This window comes from Leucoraja erinacea, chromosome 17 (assembly GCF_028641065.1).
Source record: "Leucoraja erinacea ecotype New England chromosome 17, Leri_hhj_1, whole genome shotgun sequence".
NCBI classification, from domain to species: Eukaryota; Metazoa; Chordata; class Chondrichthyes; order Rajiformes; family Rajidae; genus Leucoraja; species Leucoraja erinaceus.
In genome coordinates, this window is record NC_073393.1 from 32,548,518 (window position 1) to 32,566,025 (window position 17,508).

General features: G+C 41.4%; 1 protein-coding gene across 1 annotated transcript in view; it reads right to left on the reverse strand.

The window, feature by feature from the left end:
* The window catches only part of cdh13 (cadherin 13, H-cadherin (heart)), a 958,412-nt gene that overhangs the window by 298,464 nt on the left and 642,440 nt on the right, over positions 1–17,508 (reverse strand). Inside the window, exon 7 of the mRNA XM_055648933.1 lies at positions 10,915–11,093. Coding sequence (XP_055504908.1) covers positions 10,915–11,093 — 179 coding nt within the window. The remainder of the gene's footprint in view (positions 1–10,914; positions 11,094–17,508) is intronic.

The window sequence follows — 17,508 nt, forward strand, 5'->3', positions numbered from 1 at the left end:
AATCTGGGAATTTTGCATTTTATAATATGCTTACTCATTTAAGATTCTTTATGACATTTTATTTGGATCTGGCAACACCTGATACAACCAGAACTTTAATATTATTTATCTCATGAAGTGTCGGAAGCAACCATGCAATGTCTATTTTGAACCAATTCCATGAATTTAGATTTACCAGTTTAACATATTATCTTCCAAGATGCAGGTTCTGATATGCCAAGCGTCAAGTCAAGTGTGTTGAATGCATTTGATATGCCAAGAGGCAAAAGAAAATAATGTTTCATTGTTATATGTACCAACAATGGAACAATGCCTGACATGCTGCAGCTTAGCACGCCCATAAACACAATAGCACGCAAAAAATATATAATAATCAAACATACAATAAATGACTATCATTGCAAAACTGTATATCTCTTGTAAGACACAATACATTGCTAAGTCCCCAGTCAAAATGTAGAGACAAGGAACCGCAGATGCTGATTTAGGAAAAATAGAAAGCTACAAAGTGCTGGGGTAACCATATAACCATATAACAATTACAGCACGGAAACAGGCCATCTCGACCCTTCTAGTCCGTGCCGAGCACATAATCTCCGCTAGTCCCATATACCTGCGCTCATACCATAACCCTCCATTCCCTTCCCATCCATATGACTATCCAATTTATTTTTAAATGATAAAAACGAACCTGCCTTCACCACCTTCACTGGAAGCTCATTCCACACAGCTACCACTCTCTGAGTAAAGAAGTTCCCCCTCATGTTACCCCTAAACTTCAGTCCCTTAATTCTCATGTCATGTCCGCTTAGCTCAGGGGTAGCTCAGTGAATCAGGCAGCATCCCGGAAGAAGGGTCCCAACCCAATACGTCTGCTATCCATGTTCTCCAGGGATGCTGCCTCACCTGCTACGTTACTCCAACATTTTGTGTCTTTTGATTTAATTGCGAAGTAAGCAATGGCTGGTAATATTGGGTCATCACACATCCAGGGAATGGTGAGCGCATTGAGAGAGCAGTTCCATCGTCTGGTCAAGCAGCAGCCTGACTGCTTGTAATCACAAAATCATCACTTACGACCCAAAACATTACTAATCCATGTTCTCCAGAGATAGTGCCTGATCCACTGAGTTACACCAGCACCTTGTGTCCCTCTAGCTGATTCAATTCACCCCATGAGAAATGACTACCACAGAGATTATGGGAGCTGTCAACATCCCAGCTGTACTACTGAGATGGTTAAGCAGGTGTTTTCAGCAAACAGCAAATAACGTGGAAGCCTGCCCCATTGCGTCGTATTCACAAAGGGCATGTCAGATCCAATCCAGTTAATCATCCCACACAACCAGTTTACTCTCAATCAGCAACAAAGATCTTTGAGAGTGTTAGCAAATTCATTCATGCCCAATACAGGTTTTGTCAGGTCCAAAAAGCTGGTTAGAAATGGGCAGAGCATGCCTATTTTTGAAATCAAGGTAGCATTGAATCAAAAGTGGCATCAAGGTGCCCTGGTAAAACTTAAATCAATGGTCATCAAGGATACAACTTTTCAATGGCTGGTGGTGTACCTTGCAAAATGAGAGATGGTTATGATTAGAAAAGTGCAATCTTCCCAGTCCCAAACATCACTGCACGAGTTCCTCAGGGAAGGGTTCCCAGTCAAACCTTCATCACTTTTTTCATCAATGGCCTTACTTCCGTGATAAGGCTAGAAATGGGAATATTTGCTTGCAATTGTATGAAGTGCAATTCCCACTACAATTCTTTCAGTAACAAAGCAGCGCATGTCTGCGGGCAGCAGCAAGGCCTAGACTGGCTGAGAGGCAGTGAATATAGCACTGCTATAGAAGTACAGGGATGGAGTTAATGGGAAAGAGAGTACAGGAAAAGTTAAGAAATACACCAGAATTAACTAAACAGAAAGCTTACGAAGGGATAGGAGAGTATGGCCAAGTGAAATAGGAATCAATGTGAAAGGTGATGTGAGTAATGGATTAAAAGTATTATGTATGAAAGTGGATGACCTTGAGGCTCAGTTAGAAATTGGTAGATATAACATTGTGGGGATTACAGAGACATGGCTGCAGGAAGATCAGGACGGAACTGAATATTCAGGGTTATATGTCCTATAGAAAGGACAGGCAGGTGCGCAGAGGAGGTGGGGTAGCTCTGTTGGTGAGGGATGAAATTCAGTCCCTTGCATGGGGTGACATAGGGACTGATGATGTAGAGTCGCTGAGGATTGAATTGGAGAAATGTAACGGTAAGAAGGCACTAATGGGAGTTATCTACAGGCCCCCAAACAGTAGCCTGGTTATAGGGTGCAAGTTGCAGCAGGAGTTAAAACTGGCATGTAGCAAAGGTAATGCCACTGTGGTTATGGGAGATTTCAATATGCAGGTATACTGGGAAAATCAGGTTGGTCCTGGACCCCAAGAAAATGAGTTTGTAGAGTGCCTCTGAGATGGATTCTTAGAGCAGCTTGTACTGGAGCCTACCAGAGAGAAGGCAATTCTGGATTTAGTGTTGTCTAATGAACCAGATTTAATAAGGGAACTCAAGGTTAAAGGAACCGCTAGTAATAAGATGTTTTAATCTGCAATTTGAGAGGGAGAAGGTTAAATCAGAAGTGTCAGTGTAGCAGTTGAACAAAGGGGGCTTTGAAGGCATGAGAGGAGAGCCAGTCAAGGTCAACTGGAAAAGGATCCTAGCAAGAATGATAGTGGAACAGCAATGGCAGACATTTCTGGGCATAATCCAGAAGATGCAGGATCATTTTATTCCAAAGAGGAAGAAAGATTCTAAGGGGAGGAAGAGGCAACTGTGGCTGACAAGTTAAGTTATGGATGGAATAAAACTAAAAGAAAAGGTGTATGACATAGCAAAGTGGGATGCCAGAGGATTGCAAAACTTTGAAAGGACAACAGAAAGTAACAAAAGGGCAATATGGGATGAAAAAATGAAGTACGAGGGTAAGTTGACCGAGAATATAAAGAAGGAAAATGAGAGCTTCTTTCGGTATGTTAAAAGAAAAAGATTAGCAAAGCCAAATGTAGGTCCCTTGAAGACAGAAACAGGTGAAATTATTATGGGAAACAAGAAAATGGCAGAAGAGTTGAACAGGTACTTTGGTTCTGTCTTCACTAAGGAAAACACAAACAATCTCCCAGATGTACTAGAGGACAGAGGATCTAGGGAGACAGAGGAACCAAAATAAATTTGCATTAGGCGAGAAATATATTGGGCTAATGTTATCCCACTTTTCAAGAAAAGAGCGAGTGTGAAAATGGGAAATTATAGACCAGTGCTTCCACAACTCAAAATGTTTTTTTCCTTAAATAGAATCCCAAATTTCCTGGAATTTGATGGTATTTCTTGAAATTAAAAAAAAATGCTCCCTGCGTGTTATTTGTTGTTTTTTATTCACAGGCACACGTTAACAACACAAAGAAGAACAAAGCAAAACAGATCTATGTAACTACAACACGTCTGCCTGCTTCTTTGTTCAGTGTTATGCAAGGCAGCTCTCGTTGCCTCCAACAGCTTTTGTTGCTTTTGTATTTTTAACCTGCTATCATGTGTCTCAGTCTCTGCTCTCTCTCTCTCGCTCCCACTCTCCCTCCCCCTCTCCTTCCCTCTCTCCCTCCCTCCCTCTCTATCTTCCCCTCTCTTTTCCTCCCCCTCCCTTTCTCTCCCTCCCTCCTCCTTTCCCTCGCTCTCCATTTCTCTCTTCCACCCTCCCTTATTCCCTCCCTTCCTCCCCCTCTCTCTCCCCCTCCCTCTCTCTCACCCCCTCCTTCTCCCTCTCCCTCCCTCTTCCACACTCTCCCTCCTTCTTTCTCCTCTCCCTCTCTCCATCCTCCCTCTCTACCTCTCTCCACCTACCCTCTCTCCCCCTCAGCCCTTTGAGCCCACCCACCGTTCTGTAAGATCAAGGCCAATCCCAATGTAACTACAATCTCAGCGCCCATTGTTAAATTTTCACACTGCCTGAAAAATAATCAAAGGCACAACTTCCACTGACAAAGAGAATTCCAAAGACTCATTGTTATACGAGAATCTTCCCGAAATGTTTGTGACCCATGTCGCTGTGGCCATAGAGCTATGTTTAAAGCACATAGTGCTGCAGCCGATAGCGCTAAATTTGGAACCCATAGCGTTGCAGCCGACAGCTCTATGTTTAAATTCCCACTCGTTAAACTGACGCTCTGTTTAAAACTTTGAGCGCCAAACCAACATTATTTCATGTCCCCAAAATTACCTGAAGACAACCAGAATTTCCCGAATTTCAGGTAATTTCCTTCAAAGTGGAAACACTGACCAGTTAGCCTGACATCGGTGGAGGGAAGATGCTGGAGTCAATTATTAATGTATCATTACTTTAATGTAATGGCAATTTCTTAACTTTCCAATGTCAAACTTTTGATTGCCATTACTACTCGGGGATGTAGAAGAGATATAGCATTTAAGGGCCTGTCCCACTTACGTGGTTTTTTTTTTCGGAGACTTGCCGGCACCCGTCAAAGTCGCAGTAGGTTGCCGAAAATTTTTAATATGTTGAAAATTCAGCGGCGACCAGAAAAAAGTACAACTCTGGGTGAATACTCACCACCAAACAGGCGTCACCCCGCGACATGACGCCGAAACAATCGCGTAAGTGGGACAGGCCCTTTTATGCATTAGCCGATAGTAAGAACAAATCTGACAGTTGTTGTTTCTTGATTAATTAGTCTTTTATTGAAGTTATACAAACAAAGAAGTGAATCATATCAAGTATTTCTTATTCCAATACAAATTGTAACTTTTCATTCTTACTAACTGTTTCATCCATGTGGTGTCTTGTAGAGTCGTGTGAGAGCAGTAACAACTGTTGTCTAAACCATCCCTCAAGTCTAAAATGACTCCCAATCTCTGTGGCTACGCTAGCCAGCTCAGATGTAGACACACTCATCTATGTATATAATCCCACCCACAAACATACAAAAAAGATAAAACTAGAAATATCTAGACATGGCGATAATATACTAATAGTTACTAACTTAAGCATAAATGGCTTCTACAGAAGTAATAACGGTGCAGTTGGATAGCAGCAAAAGGGTTGGTCCAAGTCAGCATGGATTTATGAAGGGGAAATGTTCCTTGACTAATCTTCTGGAATTTTTTGAGGATGTGACAAGTAAAAATGGGTGAAGGAGAGCCATAGGATGTCGTGTATCTGAACTTTAAGAAAGCCTTTGATAAGGTCCCACACAAGAGATTAGTGGGCAAAATTAGAGCACATGGTATTGGGGGTAGGGTATTGACATGGATAGAGAATTGGTTGCCAGACAGGAAACAAAGAGTAGGAATAAATGGGTCCCTGTCAGAAAGGCAGACAGTGGCGAGTGGAGTTCCGCAAGGCTCGGTGCTGGGACCGCAACTATTTACAATATATATTAATGATTTAGATGATGAAATTAAAAATAACACTAGCAAATTTGCAGATGACACAAAGATGGGTGGCAGTGTGAACTGCAAAGAGGATGCTAGGAAGTTGCAGGGTGACTTGGACAGGTTGAGTGAGTGGGCAGATGCGTGGCAGGTGCAGTATAATGTAGATAAATGTGAGGTTGTCTACATTGGCGGCAAGAACAAGGAGGCACATTATTATCTCAATGGTGTCTGATTCGGAAAAATGGAAGTGCAACGAGACATGGGTGTCCTTGTACACCAGTCACTGAAAGTAAACATTCAGGTACAGCAGGCAGTGAAGAAAGCTAATGACATGTCGGCCTTCATAACAAGAGGATTTGAGTATAGGAGTAAAGAGGTCCTTCTGCAGTTGTACAGGTCCCTGGTGAGACCACATCTGGAGTATTATGTGCAGTTTTGGTCTCCTAATTTGAGGAAGGACAACCTTGCTATTGAAGCAGTGCAGCGTAGGTTCACGGGGTTAATCCCGGGATGGTGGGATTGTCATATGAGAAAAGATTGGAAAGACTGGGCTTGTATTCACTGGAATTTAGAACGATGAGAGGAGATCTTATAGAAACATATAACATTATAAAAAGGACTGGAAAAGCTAGATGCTGGAAAAATGTTCCCAATGTTGGGGGAAGTCCAGAACTAGGGGACACAGTCTAAGAATAAAGGGGAGGCCATTTAAAACTGAAATGAGAAAAAAATGTTTCACAAAGAGAGTTGTGAATTTGTGGAATTCTCTGCCACAGAAGGCAGAAGAGGCCAATTCACTGGATGAATTTAACCGAGAGTTAGATAAAGCTCTAGGGGCTAGCAGAATCAAGGGACATGTGGAGAAGGCAGGCATGGGTTACCGATTGTGTATGATCAGCCATGATCACAATGAATGGGGGTGCTGTCTCGAAGGGCCAAATGGCCTCCTCCTGCACCTATTTTCTATACTTATGTTTCTAATCAAGAGAATATAATCTGTCCTTGATATTCAATGCATTACCATCACTGTATCCCCCATCATTAAAGATACTGAGAGTTACCATGGATGAGAAACATAACGAGACACAAATAATGTGGCTACAAGAGCCGGTCAGATCAGAGACTGGTCATCCTCCAGTGAGCGATTACCCTGCTGATATGGCAAAGCATCATCTACAAGGCACGCAGCATGATAAACAAAGCATAAGCCATACCCACATGAATAACAGATTCATCGCTACTTGTCTGGATGAATAAAGTTCTAATAGCACTCAAGCTTCTCCAAATGATCCAGGACCAAACAAACATACCATCTAAAAGCACAAATATTCTAGATTGATGCTTTGCTCAGAAAGTTGCAGTGATGTCGGTATTGGTTTATTATTGCCAGTTACTGAGGTACAATGAAAAGCATTGTTTACAGCTATCCTTCCAAACCTTACTGTACGTGAGCACACTCGACCCATACACAAGTACAACAGATAGTGCAAAGAGAAAAAAAGAGTGCAGAATAATGTGCTCCAGCATTATAGCATTACAGTTACAGAAAAAGTGGAGATTTTGTTATAAGTACAAGGTCTACAATGGGAGAGGTTGGAAGATCAGGCCACACCCAAGTTTATGGGAATATTGTTCAGTAGTCTGATAGCTGTGGGACAGAAACTGTTCCCGAATCTGGTGGTACAGGCGTTCTAGGTTTTGCATCTTCTGTCCCACAGGAGAGGGGAGAAGAAGGAATGACCGTTGAAAGTATAAGAACACAAAAATGTTGGCAACTTTAAATTGATTGAACATCAGAAAGGCTGCACTCTGTGTTCCTGCTCTTCCCTGCACCGTCATTCTTTAATAGTCCCCTTGGCAGCAATATAAATGTCTGCTCCATTAAGTTTCATTGTGTCTAGCATGATTGTAAACAATTATTATTTCTATTTGATAAAGGTCCGATAACCAAAGAGTGTAGATGTAAGGTGATTGGCAGAACACCAAAAGTAAAATGTGGTCATAATTTTCCATGAGTGCGGATTTGCATGTTCTGTTGGAGATGGAAGTAAATCCAATTTTAGGTTTCAGAGAACATGGCATAAATGTTTGTTAGAGAAAAACGTGCACAGAACTGTGGACAATGTAGGGCAGAGAGTAAGGGGGTCGTTCCCCTAAGAGCCAGCACTGGGCTCAGTGGATTAAGTGGCTTGCAATGCTGTATTATTCCATGGATGAATAGAAGACTGCGTTTTGCTATGTAGACAGTGCACGATGACATGACTCATGGTGAGTAGAGCCACATGAACGATGTGTTGTCTTCCACACAAGAGCCCTTCTTATCCTCAATTCATTTAAAACCGTACGTTTATTTTTTTTTTCTAGTGCATACACATTATGGCATTCAGTTAGAATGGTAATTGTTGTGTCCTGCATTAAGAGCAGCAGATATTATGGTGCAATAAAGCATAGTCCAATGACGACAAATTGCAACAATTCAACATAATGCATGGTACGTAGTTTCTACCATCAATCATATATGGCAGTTTTGAATTGCCTTGCAGGTGTTTTCAGCACATTGAGGCAGCATATTTTTCTTCACAGTATATAAGATGTACTTTGACAACAGTATAGATGACTGCAATGTTTAGAATGGTCCGGTGACGTAATCATTATTTCGCAAACATGACACATGATTTACCTTGTTACAGAACTCCTCCAGTAAATCTTTTTTGTTACCACTTGAATTCTGAAGCATAAATTGCCTCTGCGTACAATATTACTGGGATAATGCTGAGCATCATCTTTAAGTCAGCCTTTAAGAGCCTTATAAAACATTCACATGGAAAGGATTTTGGCATGATTCCTCTGCTAACAAGAGAGCAAAAAAAAATCTATCTATGAGGGTGGTGCTGATTTACAATACGAGGTATTACAACAAACAGGAGGAGCATTAAATACACTTCATCTGTTTTAATAAAAGCTATTTCTTAAACACAAAAAAAAACAAGTAGATTTGAAAATGGTATGTTGTACCAACAACTCGCATTCTAAATTACACACAACATCCAGAAGCATTGCAAGGCATCCATGAAGATGTAGCCCGAGGCAGATCAGGTGTTAGAGAGATAAAAATTAAGGAGGATTATTAAAGAATTATTAAGAGTGGAAGGGTTTTGGTAGCTAAAGAGGGTATCAAAAGGAAGAAGGACGCAAATGAAAATCAGACACAGTGATAGAAATTTGAAGAAGAATTGATGGATGAGGATCAGGAACTGTGAGCGTTTGGGATCTGAGATCTGGTCGACCAAGGGCCAACATGGGTCAATGAGGTCAAGGCTGGTTTAAAATAAAAAATACAGATAACTGTGATTGTGGTGTCAGAGGGAATGGGAGAATGGTCAAAATGGTGTGGACATGATGCCAAAGGCAGGAACGAAGGAAGATAGGGATGAAGATAAGCGATATATAAAGGTGAAAGTATTCATGGCATGAAACTTTATTTTGATCACCGATGCGGTGCACTTGTACATCGTGTTCTTTTCGCCTGATAGAATTCACTCGATTAAACTCATTCTGCACATTTGACTCTATTGACGTCAAAAAACTGAATATACAGAAATAGTGTAACTGTTGACCAAGACAAATTTCTCTCCACAATTCTAGCCCTTCTCAAGCTTTTATCTTTGTGATGGAGAGGATGGGTTCAGTTACTTAACATGGGATTAAATCGTGCGTGGGTTTCATTTACTGAATCAGCCTGAGACAATATTTAGGTATGAGAATGGGAATTGAAAGTAAAGGTTTCGTACTGGGGAATCCACAGCAAATGTAGTATTGGAATTTGGGAAACTTCCACTTTTACCAATAGTAGTAGATTGTAGGATACCTTGCTGTGTCTCAAAGGAAAACGAGATTGGGCAGTAAGACATAGTCTACTGAAACTGACTATTGGAAACAATAACATGCATCTCTCAACTTACAGTTTCATGTCATCCTCCTGATGGAGAGGAATAAGATGATCATATGACCATAAGACATAAGAGCAGAATGAGGCCATTCGTCCCATTGAGCCTATTCTGCCATTCGATCACGGCTGATCATTTTTTCCCACTCAACCGTTTTCGCCTGCCTCCTCCCCATTACCTTTGATGTCCTTATTAATCAAGAACCAATCAATCTCCACTATAGAAATACCCAATGACTTGGCCACCAAAGCTGACTGTGGCAATGAATTCCACAGATTCACCACCCTCTCGCTAAAGTAATTAATCCTAATCTCCAATCCAAAGGCATGGCCTTTTATTCTGAGGCTGTGCACTCCAGATTCCAAATCCTGGTTCCATCCTTTCTACATCCACTCTATCTAGAGCTCTCATTATTCCATAGATTTCAATGAGATACCCCCCTCCCCCCCCACCCCTCATACCTCTAAACTCCAGCAAATAGAGGCCCAGAGTCATCTAAAGCTCATCATATGTTAACCCAATCATTATCCTAAACCTCCTCTGGACCCTCTGCCAGGCCAGTACGTTCTTCCTCAAATATGGGGTACACAACTGCTCAGAATTGGCCTGACCAGTACCTTATAAAGCCTTTATATTCTAGTTCCCTTGAAATGAATGGTAACATTGTGTTTGCCTTCCTTACCACCAACTCAAAGTTCAAATGAGCCTTTTGGGATTTCTGCATCAACACTTCTAAGTCCCTTTGCATCTCGATTTCTGAATCCGCTTCCCATTTAGAAAGTGGTCAAGGACTTTATTCCTTCTAGCAAATGCATGACCACACAATCATCGTTGAATGACAAATCAAATAGGAGTTTCGCAAAAGATTCATGTAAATACAATGCAGAATTGTGGTTGCAATTAATTTTTTTATTTAATATTACACAACTCTTTGCTTTGTGCTACTGTATTTCAAACGGAAGTAATTTTATCATGAATTTAGATGGTATGATTTCAGTTACGTATTGCTGCTTATTACTTTGTTTTTATCATGGAGTTCCAGGCCTGTACATCCAGGAAACTGGCCCTTCGACCAAACTCATCCATGCCAACCAATTTGTCTAACCAATCTAGTCATACTTGCCTGCACTTGGCCTTTATCCCTCCAAATCTTTCCTATCCATGTATTTGTCAATGTGTCTTTTAAATTCCAAAATTGTTCCTGCCTCTATCACTTCCTCTGGCAACATGTTCAAAGTACGCACCACCATCTGAGTGAAACCGCTGCTCCTCAGGTCCCTGTTAAATCATTCTCCTCTCACTGAAACCTATGCCTCCAGTTATCGACTCCCCTACCAGAGGGGAAAGATTGACTATTCACCTTACCTATGTCCCTCTTAGTTTTACATACCTCCAAATGATTTAAGTCATAAACAACTGACCTGAGGATGGTGAAGGAAGTGCTGGTACCACAGTACCATGTACCGCCAAGTTCAGCCAAAAGTAAAACAATCAGCAAATCAACACAATAACCAAAGAGAGATAAGGCACTCACCTCACGGTCTAACATTGATGGTGGCACCACAGTGACGATATCTCCCTTCTCTGAGTCTATGTAGAACATGTTTGGAGATGGTGTCTCTGGTGTTTGTTGTACGATACTGTAGCGGAGAACAGCATTGTTTGTGCTCGGATCATCGGCATCGTGAGCTGTCAGTCGCATCACGGTAGTTCCTAGAACGAAAGCCACAATGATAATTGTTAATTGTACCTTTTCCAATTACACCAGTTAAGATAAATATTGCTGCTGATATATTCCTATGCAGCCAGTGTTAGTGCAGCAATGAAGCCAATGATAAATACTGTATATAGTTACAACTGAAACCTGGCTGTGCGTATCAGTAGAAATCAGTTTTGTAGCAGTTTTCTAAACATGAAGAACGGTTCCAACCAGAAACATTAGCTGTTCCGTTTCTCCACAGATGCTGCCTGACCTGCTGAGTTACTCCAGCACTTTTTGTCTATCTTTCCAACCTGCTGAGTTACTCCAGCACTGTTCCGTTTCTCCACAGATGCTGCCTGACCTGCTGAGTTACTCCAGCACTTTTTGTCTATCTTTCCAAACATCTATTTTTTTTAATTGGTAGCAGTTTTCTAAACATGAAGAAGGGTTCCGACCAGAAACATTAGCTATTCCGTTTCTCCACAGATGCTGCCTGACCTGCTGAGTTATTCCAGCACTTATTGTCAGTCTTTCCAAACATCTATTTTTTTTTTATGGCTGTGCAATTCTGCTTACAGGTTACAAAAAGCCCTTGGGACTGTGGAATACCATTTAGGAACCTTAGAGCGGCACAGTGTAGCAGCGGTAGAGTTGCTGCCTTTCTGCTCCGGAGACCCAGGTTCGACCCTGACTACGGGTGCTGTCTGTACGGAGACATTTGTATTTTATCCCTGTGACCACATGGGTTTCTTTCGGATGCTCCGGTTTCCTCCCATATTCCAAAGTCATGCAGGTCCGTAGGTTAATTGGCTTCCGTAAATTGTCCCTGGTGTGTAGGGTAGAACTAGTGTACAGGTAATCACTGGATGGCTGGACTTGGTGGACCAAAGGTCCTGATTCCATGCTGTATCTCTCAACTAAACTAAACTTAATGCTCTTGTGAGAGAATTGCACAAAATTTGCGTGGCCCAGTCAGTGTATGTATTGTATGATGTACAATTATTTGTTTGTGATGGTATGTGCCAATTTGGTGTACTGGCAACTCAAAGATGTTAACAACTAGATGCAGAATATACATTTTTAGAATTTTTATATATTATAAAAGGATTACTAAAATTAATAAAATCAAATAAATTAATTAAATTCAGCAGCTCTGGCCTTTAAACAGCTTATAGGACAACGATCTGCCATAGACCAACAGATAGGAATGATATGCATAACAGCACATTTTGTCTATATAAAACACACTGATGCATATTCAAGTCTGGATGATTTACTCCATAGGAATTACAGAAGACATAAAAAGTCTTTATACAAATAAATGTATTTGTATCAACTTGGCATATGAAGCAATACTGAGATTTTGCTAAGGACACAACCAGGTTTACATGGACAGTCCCTTTGGCCTTTTTGGAAGAATGATCTCCATGTGGTCCTGCAATCTCTAGTGTAACACAAAATCACATCTACACATTTATAGAATATTCCTGAGGCTGCTGATGGGTCCACTCTCGGACTGTCAACATGGATAATCTTTTTAATATGTTCACATCCATGGGATTAACATTCAATGACACTTCAATTTATGACAACAGCAAACATATTTAACAAACATCCAGAACATTTTAGACTTGAGGTGCTTTTACAGTGAAGATAACCATTTTGCTAATTCCTTGTGCATTCCAATTTTTTTATATTCACAATCACAATAATACTTTATTAGCCAAGTATGTTTGGCAACATACGAGGAATTTCATTTGCCAAGTCAGTCATACAAATAAAAAGCAACAGAACGCACAAAACACATTTTAACATAAACATCCATCACAGAGACTCCTCCACATTCCTCTCTGTGATGGAAGGCGAAATAAAGTTCAACCTCTTCCCTTCTATGCTTTCCCGCGGTCGGGGGCCTCAAGCCCTCCGTTGAAAGGATGATCGTGACTCCCGTAGCCGGTGGCGTTTGGGCCCTCCGCGTCAAGGCGATCAGCTCCTGCATCGGGGGGATGTCAGCTCCTCCCGACGATCGAACCTCGTGTCGGGGCTGGTCGAACCTACCACGACATTGCTCCAAACATCCACGGCCTCTCCCGAGACTGCGAGCTCCCAATCTAAAGTCCGCAGGCCGCGGTTGGAGCAACCCCAGGCAAGAGATCAACTCCGATGTAAGTCCACGCCCCGCGGTGGGACCCTGGGTCAGTCCGAGGAGGCCTCCAGTTCCATCGATGGTAGGCCGCAGAGGGACCGGAGAATGTTATCCGAAAATTAATTGCATCTCTGGCAGGTTTAGAAACTGAAAAAAAGTTTCCCCCTTCCCCTCCCCTCCCCTCACATAAAACTAACCGGAGAACATTCACACAAACTTTTAACACATACTAAAAATTAAAAAAAGACGAAAAAACAGACTGTTGGCGGGACGACCAATCATACATCACCACGATGGTCAATTCATGTTTACATGTCGTTCCCCCCCCCCCCCCCCCCCCCCAGAATGGAACAATCACTATTTCCAGAAACAACCAGCTTGTACATCTCCAATGTTCTATTTGCAACAGGCAAGAAAGACACTCCCTCAACTCCATAACTACATATAGAAGAGTTTTGGGAAAAAGTAGAATTAAACTCAACTAGGATGCCACAAATTATTAGAATGCTGACTGTGGCCATGACACCCCACTGGAGCATATCATCACCAGAATGGAAGTGGGGGGGGGGGGGGGGGGGGGGGGGAAATTAAGAGGTGCAGAAGTTCAATCTATTCCTCAGTAGTTAATTTAGTTCATCATGAGGATAGATAATGCTTGCAAAAGTTTTATTGGTAGTCACAAAAAATACTAAGCTAACATTTTCATAAAAATGTAATATTTGCAAGATGTGATCTTTTATGACCCCATGTTCTGCTGTGAGTTGGTGAATTATTTAAGAGATTCTCCAGACAGATCACGCTTGGCAAAACCCACAGTAGTTAATTTAATTCATCATGATCACGATTTAACATGCTTGCAAAAGTTTTATTGGTAGTCACAAAAAATACTAAGCTAACATTTTCATAAAAATGTAATATTTGCAAGATGTGATCTTTTATGACCCCATGTTCTGCTGTGAGTTGGTGAATTATTTAAGAGATTCTCCAGACAGATCACGCTTGGCAAAACCCACAGGTCTTTCTCTTTAATGCAACCATATCACGGTTTAACATCCTTGAAATAAGACCCCATGACAGAAGCCTCAAGGCCTCCAGCATCCAGTTGGTTCATTTGGTTGGAATAAAATTATTTAAAGTAAAGCAAATACTTGTTCATCCTAGGAATGCAAACAGTTGAACGAGTCATGGAAGATGATTGGAATTCAAACCTCCCATTAAGGTGACCTGGAGTAGACCTCTTTGCTTGCACAGTAACACAAACAACGCTGCATTTTCACTCGTTCAACTTTCGAGAAACAATTCCTATTGGGTCTTGTGAAACTTCAGGCTATTTTTAAGATGTCATCTCCACCCATCTTCATAGGATACACATCTACTGAAAGTTTCTTGTTTAACATTTGGACCCTGAAAATATAGAGAATGATGGGGAATCTTCAACTATACGTAAACCATTTCCCTTTTGAGAAATGCATGGCCAACATTTGAACAATAAGAGTTTTGGGGTTTTGCAGTAAATGGACAAGGAAAAGATCTAATTTTAAACATGAATTATTTTTCTCTCTCTGCGGATGCTGCTTGACCTGCTGAATATTTCTAATCCTTTCCAAGATTGTGTGTTTTTTTCATTTCAGATTTCCACTGATCTAATAGCTATTAGTGATATAGTTGCAAGTGATAACGAGCTGCTATTATTCTGGGTGACTTGATAATTAGGAAAATTGGCTGCAAATAGTGATAAATGATTATGGGCAGAAAGTCAAGACCTAGAGTTATATTGGATGAAAATTAGAAATAGCAAGGGAAAAAAAGTCACTGTACTGGAGTACATTCCCACCAATATTAGGACAAGATTTAAATACAAATATATAATGGGGACGTGACAAAGACACTGCAATAATCATGGGTAGCTTTAATCTTCATGTACACTAGACAAATCAAATTAACAAAGCTTCAATTTTTCAAGTTACATTTATTGTCACATGCACCAATTGGTACAATGAAATTTGAGTTACCATATAGCGAATAAAAAGAACACAACACACGATAGAATTTAACATGAACATCCCCACACAGCAGAATCAACGTTTCCCACTGTGAGGGAAGGCAATAAAGTTCAATCATCTTCCTCTTTGTTCACCCGTGGTCGGGGCCTTTTGAGCCCTCCGCAGTCGCCGCTACAGGCGGCCCGATGTTCAGGCCCTCTCGCCGGGATGATCGAAACTCCAACGTTGGAACGGAAGAACATTCTCAGCGGCTTGGAGTTTCCGAATTGGCCATTTTTTACCGGAGACAGTGGCTGCCGAAGTTTACAGACGAAGCTGGGCGGAGATTCAACACTGGCGGCCCTCGGCAAAGGGATCCCAGGGCTCCGCAATGTTAAAGTCAGCGCCGCCCGCGGCTAGAAGCTCCGCAACCACAGCTCCACGATAATAAAGCAGCAGGCCCAACACTCCGGAGCTTCAACACGGCGATCCCCGGTAAGGCATCACCCGCTCCGCAATGGTAAATCATTGCTGCACCGCTGCTGAAGCTCTGGTCGGTCTCCGGCAGGAAAGGCCGCGCCAATCCAGATGGTAGGCCGCGAGGGTGGGCGGCGAAGACGCACTCAGAGAATAGACTCATCCTCGACCAGGAAGTGACTGGGAAACGGTTCCCCCCTTACCCACCTCCCCCACATAAAAAGACGATGAAACCTCCAAAAACATTATTTTAAACAGACTAAAAATAAGAAAACGACGAAAATACAGACAGACTGACTGTTGGCAGAGGCTGCCAATCGTACGGCACCCTTGGTGGAGGTAGCCTTAATGATGAATTCATAGAGCATGTGCTAGAAAGTTTTCTGGCTCAATGCATTGTCGAATCAACTGAGGACATGGTGTTTTAGATCTGGCGATTTATGATGAGAGTAAATTAATTTTTAAAAACTATAAGAAAGAACCTCTGTTGAAGGATGATCAGAACATGAGAAATGCTGTAGTCTAAAACTAATAAGTGTCTCGACCCAAAACATCACCTATTCCTTCTCTCCAGGGATGCTGCCTGTCCCACGGAGTTATTTCAGCATTTTGTACCTATCTTCGGATTAAACCAGCATCTGCAGTTTCTTCCCACACACTAGTGTTTTGAAGTTACATACAGTAACAGCAATTATAAATATGTGGATGCAGAATTAGCCAACATGGACTGGGAAAACAGGGGGAAAAGTAAGATAACAGCCAAGCATTGGATGAGAGAGAAGGGATTAATATTGTCAACAATGCTGTTTCATGGAAAAGTAAAGATTTTACGAAAATTGTGATTTGTCCATGGCTGAGTAAGAATGATTTGCACACTTTTATATTGAAAGAAAAGGGTTACAACATTGCAACGATTAGTAGTAGAATGCAAAGATGGCAAACATTTCAGAAAACAAAGGATGAACAGCAAATTAAAAAAAAAATAGCTTATGAAAGTAGAGGAGAACTATAAAAGCAGTGAGACTTACTAGAAATCTATAAAAAGGAACAGAGCAGTTGACATACTAACAGTCCCATGGAGAAGAACATAGATAAATTAGTAATGCTATAAAATGCAAATAAAACAGACTTAAATATATTTTGCATCTACAACACAATAGAAGGAGTTTGTAATTTATCTCTGTGACCACATGAGTTTCCTATGGATGCTCTGGTTTCCTCATACATTCCAAAGACATGCAGGTGTATGTTAATTGGCTTCTGTAAATTGTCCAGGTATGTAGGAAAGAACTAGTGTATGGTAATCACTGGCTGGCTGGCTCAGTGGGCCAAAGGTCCTGTTTCCACGCTGTATCTCTAAAGGCTCTGGCCTTTAAACAGTTAATAGGACAACTGTCTGCCATAGACACAAACAGGAAGGAACAATAACACATTAGAAGGCACTGAAACTGTTGCAATAACGGGAGAGAATCAGGGTGGAAAAAGCAGGGAGGAACTAAAACAATTTTTTTTAAAGTAAGGAAAAGTACAGGAAAACCGACGGGAATAAAGACTAACGTCCTCTGGACGAGAGCCTCCCTCATTGGGTTGAAACCAAGTGGCTGCAGAGGGAGTGGATGTATTTATGCTAGGCTTCAAAGCACCTTCAATTCTGGAGTTAAAAAACGTAAAGTTATTCAAGAAAGCAGGGAGACAGAATGGTGGACATCATAAACCATTTAACCTAACATCTATGTTCAAGAAGGAACTGCAGATGCCGGATAATCGAAGGTAGTCAAAATTGCTGGAGAAACTCAGCGGGTGCGGCAGCATCTATGGAGC